The 7667-nt window shown below is 43.9% G+C and overlaps 1 protein-coding gene across 1 annotated transcript; it reads right to left on the bottom strand.

Moving 5' to 3' along the window:
• Positions 1-1907: 1907 nt before the first annotated feature.
• On the bottom strand, positions 1908-5986 carry LOC130712834 (replication protein A 70 kDa DNA-binding subunit B-like). Its single transcript, XM_057562652.1, has 8 exons — positions 5837-5986; positions 5480-5747; positions 5301-5397; positions 5093-5213; positions 4928-5013; positions 4745-4807; positions 4478-4536; positions 1908-2389 (listed from the first exon to the last, which is right to left on the bottom strand). The coding sequence occupies exons 1-8, from the start codon at positions 5984-5986 to the stop codon at positions 1908-1910; spliced, it is 1326 nt and encodes a 441-aa protein (XP_057418635.1).
• Between the last annotated feature and the right edge of the window lie 1681 nt (positions 5987-7667).

Genomic DNA, 7667 nt, shown 5'->3' with positions numbered 1-7667 from the left:
TTGGATGAACTTCCGATTGTGATTTGGTCATATAACACGACGCAACATTCGTCTACAAGAGAAACACCGTTCAGGATGACATACGGGGCGGATGCTATGCTCCCCCTTGAGATCGACAACAGCTCATGGCGAACAGCGCCGAAGTTTGAGGGCAAGAATGCTTCAAATATGGCGATGGAGTTGGACCTGCTGTCAGAGACACGCGACGAAGCTCGCCTAAGGGAAGCGGCAATGAAACAACGAGCAGCGGCTAAGTATGACACGAAGGTGCGACAAAGAGAAATGCAAGCAGGGGATTTGGTGCTTAAGAAACGGACAGGGGTCACGGGAAACAAGTTAAGCCCAATCTGGGAGGGACCCTACAGAATCTTGAAGGTCCTAGGAAAGGGAGCTTATCACCTGGAAAGCTTGGATGGGAAGCGGATGCCAAGATCATGGAACGCTGTCAGTCTGAAATACTACTACAGCTAACGAGATCAACAAAAACGCTGAATCCGATGCAAAATCGGCAGCAGACTCGGCGAGGGAAAATCCTTTTGTACTTTGTTCGAAGAAATTGTCGGCCAAAAGTGCCTGAATGGTAAAAACAAAGACACGTTCTTATTCTCCATCTCGGAAGTTTGTTGACTATCACGTCTGATTGAAAATACAAAAATTGTATCCAGCAATTTCAATCACACTGAATTGCGGCGAGGGCTCGGTGGGAAAAATTTCCTGAAGGTGGCAATCCCAACACGACCTTGATGTCTGGGGATTGCTCCGGAAAGTCCGACGCAGCTCGCTGTCACTCGTCGGCGATGTGTGCGGATAAGCTTCTTATCCCGATAATCTCCCTGAAATATGGGCGAGCATTGTTCAAACTAGGCTCAAAAGACTCGGGTAAACCCATATGGCCATTGGGCCCTGAGCAATTATAAGTCCTCGCCTAATAAGGCTGGCGAGGCCACACTTGATCTTACGAGAAATATGCGTGTGAACGAAAGCCTCAGTTCAGAAACTGAGCCAAGAGCCCTAGTTGAACCCAGCACACCATCAATGTCGTCAGACATAATTCAGAAATTAATAAACAAGCGGGGGAAACAAGGGAATAAAAATCAGGAAAACATTAAACCATGCATAAAACAAAAAGATAAGTAAAAACTGAAATGAGTCAACTTAAAGTTAAAATACAGTAATCCAAATAAATAAAGAAGCATTGTTTCTATCTATGTTTTCATTTCTGGTTGAACAGCATCTCCTAGGTCAACGCCAGCAACCCCCGGAGGTTCTTCAGCACCTTCCAGCCCAGCGGGTGTAATCTTCTTAAAAACTCCCAAAGAGTCAAGGTTGACATCAGAACGAAGATGCTTGACTTGAGTCTTGGCGATCAGGAAGCCCCGGATGCGTTCAACAGCTGCTGTCTGGGCTGCGTCGTTCTTCATTTGCTCTTCTAGAATCTTGGTTTGAGCATCCTTCTCGGCCAGGAGTTTGCACTTGGACTCTAGATCAGAGCAAGCGTCGGCAAGAGCCTTGCGCCTATCCGATAAATCCTTGCGCAGCTGGGCAATCTCTTCTTCCTTGCTGGAAAGATTTTTCTCTTGAGCAGCAAGGGCGACATCTTTAGCATCAAGGGCCTGCTTGAGTTCGTTAATCTTGGTTTCCAGATGCTCTTCTTTCTCATCCGCCACGGCCCGCGCCAGCTTCGCCTCAGCAAGTTTCTTTTGCATCTTTGACGTCTTCTCTGCTTCAAAAGCTAGCTGGCGGTGTAGGTTGGAGCAAGTTTCATCGAATCGAAGGCTGGCGGCGCGCAGAGTCTCCACTTCCTGGCGAAGCCCGGCAGTTCCAGATAGGGGTCGAGCCTGCCAGGCTACCTGAGCAAACAGGCAACCCGCGCGGAGAAGATTCGACACAACTTCCTGAGGCACATCTTACGGATTCTGGCTGGGAATTTCCCTCAATTTCTCAAGATATGGATGAGAAAGAAGGAAGGAAAATGGATCGGAGTTGGAGTCGCTGGAGGGGCCCTTCGGGCGATCGGGCGAGAGTTCCTCCTCCTCATTGACATTCTTTGGAGAAGGAGGGGTTAGTAAAACATTGGTGGGAGAGTTTGGGCAGTTGCCAGACGGCGAGGTATGAGCTGTAGCAGAGGCGTTCGCCTCGCCCTGGTGATCAGCTGCAGGAGACTTGCTCGCATCTGAAGAGGTACAAGGGGCGGGAATGATGCCCTCTTCACCAAAAACAGGGGAGATAACGGAGGGGTTCGCCTCACTCGCCTTATTCTTCTTTAGGGCACCTTTGTCCGCCGGCGAGCTCTGTCTTTTCTCCCCAGCACGGGCAGAGGGGGAGGCTTTGGAGCTGTTAAGAACAAAGGCGTTCAACAACTCAGCGGTAGAGAACTTCATCGTTTTACCTGAAAAAGGAAAAGAAAAACAGTCATCAGGGGGAAAGGCGAGGAAGAAAGTAAGCGACAAACATACAGGAATCAGGACCTAATCGGGGAAGCAATTTAGATCCTGGGGGGCATTAAGCAGGTCAATATAATTCAGGAGCGGAAGTTGAAGTAAGGTTTCCAGGGAGATATTGTCTCGAGGAGAATGGGACATGGTATGGGGGCTATTTAAAGATCGAGGGGACGAGGTCTAGTAAAGAGGGAAAAGGGTTTCTCCTCCCCTCTCCGTGAATAATGAGGGGTAAGCAGGATGGATGACGACTCGGAAGTATCTCCGAGCAAGATAAGATTCTGAGCCCGCCCCGTAAGGGACAAATCGTTCTCGACCGGGCCGAGGGACCAAGACGACCCAACCTTGAGATCCTCGAAGATCCACCTCAAAAAGGAGGGAAAAAAGGGCAGGAAAAGGCGCAACATCAACACTGTGGCAAAGGATCTCGAAACATCGTAGGTAGGCCTAGGAGCAGGGGTGAAGTTGGCAAGGGGAAACGTTAATGTTGCGCAACATGAGGATAAGGAAAGGTGAGAAGGGAAGTTTTATGTTCAGGTCAAGGAATAGGTATTCATGGATGAAGAAAAAGTGAGAGTATCTGAGGTCGTTAAACTCTCGGTGCTGCCAAGGGCGTTCTTGTTCTTGACAGCCGGTGGTGCGAAGGAGGTCATTTAGCAAGGAGGAGTAGCAAAACCCACCGACTCGATTAGCGAGGTTATAGACAAATTCGCTGGTTGACAGTTCAGATGATTGGTCGAGGATTTCTTGGTTGGGTGCCTCCGTGACAAGGGGGAAGAGTGGCGAAGGTTGCCAAGCGGTGAGCCTTGATTTCCTCGAGAGAGGACAGAGCCCCTGTGGAGAACATCAAAAATAAGAAGGAGAAGGGAAAAGAACTAACCAGAGGTGGGGTTGTGGACGAAAGAGCAGGGAGCAGAGCAAGGGATTCGCAGGATTAGTAAGGGAAGCCGGCACAGGAATCAGGAGCGAGTGAGGAGATAGTTAACAGGGAAGGAGGGGAAATGTGGGGAAGAGAATTTAAAGGATGGGAAAGTAGAAAGTAAAGGCAGCGTGTTAGGCGAAAAGTTGTAGCCGTTAATGTTGATTGGTTCAAATTTAAAAATGTCAGGGTTTGACGTGGCGCATTAAATGGAAGGCACTGTAAAGGAAACTTATTGGTTGAAATTCGGGTTGGCAGGGTTCACTGAAGATTCGAAAAGACATTTCAAAAGTGGCAGTTGAGATTCAGTGGATTTGCTGACTTAAAAACTACTTCAGGGCGCAACGCGTGGCAAACGCACGACACCTGTCAAAGTGTCACGATTTAGGGCACGTGCGCAGTGTTGGCAAGGCGAGCAGGTCAAGTGTCATCGCCCTGGGACTGCTTGTGGACTCAGTTTGCCTAGGAAAGGGGTGGTGCAGCGAAAAGTTTGGAATACGAAGATTTATTGACTTTATTCTCCCGGCCATGGTGGCAATTGTTTTTTCATTTTGTTAAAAACTTTAGGTTTTATCATTGTTTAGTCTTTCATAGTCCTCGCCTTGGTTTCTTCTGTTTAAAGACACACTTAGCTCTCATGCTTCGAGCTCGGTGTCTTGTGGACTTGTGGACTGGGCGAGACCCCAGGGTCCCTCGCCCAGGGGACTCAGCCTTAGGCGCGGAACATGCCTGGACCTTGGGCCGCTCTCCCCAAGGCCCAACCTGCCCATTTAGACAGATTAAAGGCACGAAAGCCCAACCCCAAATCTATAAATAGGGGACGGTCACCAATTGTAAGGGACTCTTGGCTCATTTGGCAATAACAATATTGAAATTCAATTATATTTTCTCTCTCTAAGCAGTTAAGAGCTCATCTCTCTAAAATCTCCGATCACATTCCACACACTCTTGGCACTATGCCTTGATTCTATGTTCTTGGCGAGAACACTAAGCAATGATGCAGCTTCTTGGTCAAAAAACAACACATGTAGTAGATTCGGTTTGGTCCATTACCCTTAATTGCAACTTGAATTTTAGAATTGGATTCACTACGTGACGGACACAGTTTTCACAGAAATACATATCATCAGCAAGATAAACCTTCCTGTTACATTTGCAAGCCGGATACCACTAGGAACCCTTACAAATGAACATAACAGAAGCTAGAACAGTGCAATTAGATTTCTGCACCCAGAAAAATAAGAGAATATATTAATAATATGATAAAGTAAAAACTAATACAAAAAAAAATCAAATTAAAACTATTGTTCATCAAACCTCAGATAAATCTTTAATCTGATCAATGTTCTTCCCTTATGTATTAGTTAAAAAATCTTCCTCCATAGACAATTTTGCAGAATCCTGAAGTTGGCTAAGAACTTGTAGAGAAGGATCATTCATAGCAAAAAACCTAGCCATAACAAAGTAATTCAGTAACAGACATAATAAAACAATGGAAAATTTAATAAAAGACTAAAACAAATAGAGAATCTGACAAAATTTAAATAGATTCGTAGATATAAACCCTAACCTTTCACGAAGAGGAGCAAATTCCTCAATATCTGGATTGAATAATATTTGAGTAGCACCATAGACATTCTGAATACTTGGACTCCCAATATGAATGGAAGGAAAATTCACGGTAAATATAAGAATAAAAGAGGATTAATAATTTAAAAAATGAATTTAGACAACCTCTGAACGGCTTAATCTTTGCAAAATTGACCAAAACAACCATATTGGTCATGTCTCCAGATGCTAATTGGCCCATGATTTGAGGAACATATTTCCTAAAAAAACAACATTCCATCCTAACCCTAAGTTCATCAGAAATAAAAATTAATAAATAGAAATGAAGAAATAAAAAAACAATGATTAAAAAAGGGAATAAATTGAATACTTACCCTTCCTGATCTAGCTCAATAGTGACTCTCTTTTCAATTTTACCGTTCTTTTCAAACTCTTGCTCTGCAGTTGAGCCTGTTAAAATTCCAATCACATCTGCACATAGAAAATTCAATGTCAGGAAAGAAAGGTCAAAGATAGATACAGAAATAGAGTAAGAAAAGAAGAGAAAAAATGCCAACTAAAAAGGAGGAATCAGGATCTTTGAACATAATGTCAGATAAAGGAGTGAAAGAGTAGGGACTCTTTGTAATCACTGTTTTGGTTTCCAGTCTCACAGAGGTATGCATATGAAAATTCAATTTGAATGGATGGGAAGTTGTTTTAAAATCACCACTATTCTCGCCGACACCAAAATATGAGATATTATAGACCCGACCCTCAGTTAAAAGAGGTTGGAACTTATACACCAGCGTCTTCTTAACAGACACATGAAACTTAGAACCCTGCATTGTGAGAGGAAATAAGTTAGAAAAAAATGGAAAAAAAAAAATAAGAAACAGCCATAATTGAAAAGGAAATTAGAAAAGAGAACCTTAGCATCCATGAGGACCATTTCCATTGAAAATGGGAGCTTCCCACCACCAAAACTGGGACTAATCCACAAACGAATGACCTTAACGACAATGTTCCAAGACCCTTTTGAGGAATCAATAGTGGAGAGATCATCAAGCTTAAATGCCATGACAAAGAAATTGACGGATTAAACTCAGTTCGAATGCTAAAGATCAAGCAGTAGATGAATGAGAGAATTTAACCATATGAAGGGCTTTTATAAGGAGAGAAAAGGGATATAGATTGCATTTCCAAAGGAACAATTGAATTGCCTTGTCTTGGAACAAAGCACCAGAAATTAGAAGGGTTTGGAGTGGGAGAGAGATGTTGGAAAACCGAGATAGAAACTGGAAAAATAAGGTTGGAAACCGAGATAGAAACTGAACAAAGCATCATAATTTATTTTAGTCTCCTTGGGGAAGGCAAAAAAAAAATTGAGTTGGTTTTAAAGCTTGATGCTTTGTTCAGTTTTCTCGGTCTTTTTCTTTCTTCAGTGCTGCCTGGGATCTCTCATTTGCCAAACCAGTCGCATCTTGGTCTTTTTCTTTCTTCTGTTTTCTTTCTTTTTTCTGGTAGCCTTTGTTCTGTTTTCCTATTGGTCTGGTATGGGCTGATCAATGTATTTAGTAATTGGGCTGACCAAATTATGTATTAAATGGGCCGGGTAACCCATGATCCAACCGGATCAAAACCCAAGCTATAAATAAAAGAGGACCGCCCAAGCGGCAGGGACCTATCATTTCACGCATTTTTACTCACTTTGTTTACTTTCGCTTGCTCTCTAAATTGGTTAGCCTTAGTCTGTGGTTCTAAACCGGAACATTGGCGCCCACCGTGGGGCCGAAGGATACTTTCCTAGGCTTCGTTTTTCACCACGATGGTGACTCGATCCGAGGCGAACGGAGAGAGGAATCATGTTCAACAAAATGATGTTCCTCCCGATGTTCTTCAGCGGATCATGGACGATCTCAATGAACTTCGTCAACATAATCAACAGTTACAAAATCAACTTACTGATCTCAATCAGACTCAGGGTTTACGAGGGGGCGACCAAAGAATGGCTGAGACGGTGGTGGACTTTCAACCTTTCACAGAGGAAATAGCGAATACCGCCGTCCCAGACAATTTGAAGACGTTGAAGCTTGACTCTTACTATGGCGATTCAGATCCAAAGGACCATTTAGTGTATTTCAACACAAAAATGGTCATTGTAGGCGCATCAGACGCGTTGAAGTTCAAAATGTTACCATCAACTTTTAAGAAATCGGCGATGATTTGGTTTACAACTCTACCGTCAAGGTCAATTGTCAATTTCACGGAATTATCTACAAAATTCTTGTCTCAGTTTTCTACCAGTCGTGCACAAAAAGTAACTCCAGCGACATTATTCAATGTTCGTCAAGGACCAAATGAGACTTTGCAGTCTTACATGGGGCGTTTCAATCAATTATCTGTTCATTTGGAGGATAAAATGCCGGAAATTTGCATTGCAACTTTTGAATTGGGCTTGAAGCCGGGTGGTTTGAACAGTAACTTGAGTAGAAAACCTGTGGAGACAATGGCGCATTTACGCGAAAGGGTACAAGGATACATCAGGGAGGAGCAGAGTGATCAGATCAAGAACAACTGCCCGAATGCAGCGGTTCCAGGGCAGAAGCAGCAGTTTGAGGCGAAGAAGGGAGCGGTTGCAGATCAATATTCGAAGGGATGGACCGAACGTGGCAACGCAGGGTATAATAATCGTAACCGTTATGACGGCCGATTTGATAACCGTTCTAATTTCAAAAATCGTGCTCAACCGTATGGAGTGC

This window comes from Lotus japonicus, chromosome 4, assembly GCF_012489685.1.
Source record: "Lotus japonicus ecotype B-129 chromosome 4, LjGifu_v1.2".
Classification (NCBI taxonomy): Eukaryota; Viridiplantae; Streptophyta; class Magnoliopsida; order Fabales; family Fabaceae; genus Lotus; species Lotus japonicus.
This window is presented reverse-complemented; position numbering and strand designations above follow the sequence as displayed.

What these genes read in the sequence shown, in the direction of transcription:
- LOC130712834 (XM_057562652.1), bottom strand. Translation starts at nt 5,986, where the DNA reads ATGGCATTTAAGCTTGATGATCTCTCCACTATTGATTCCTCAAAAGGG. An exon ending in TGGTCCTCATGGATGCTAAG is followed by an intron (nt 5,748 to 5,836) that starts GTTCTCTTTTCT and finishes CTCACAATGCAG; the next exon opens with GGTTCTAAGTTTCATGTGTC. An exon ending in CAAAGATTAAGCCGTTCAGA is followed by an intron (nt 5,014 to 5,092) that starts GGTTGTCTAAAT and finishes TCCATTCATATT; the next exon opens with GGGAGTCCAAGTATTCAGAA.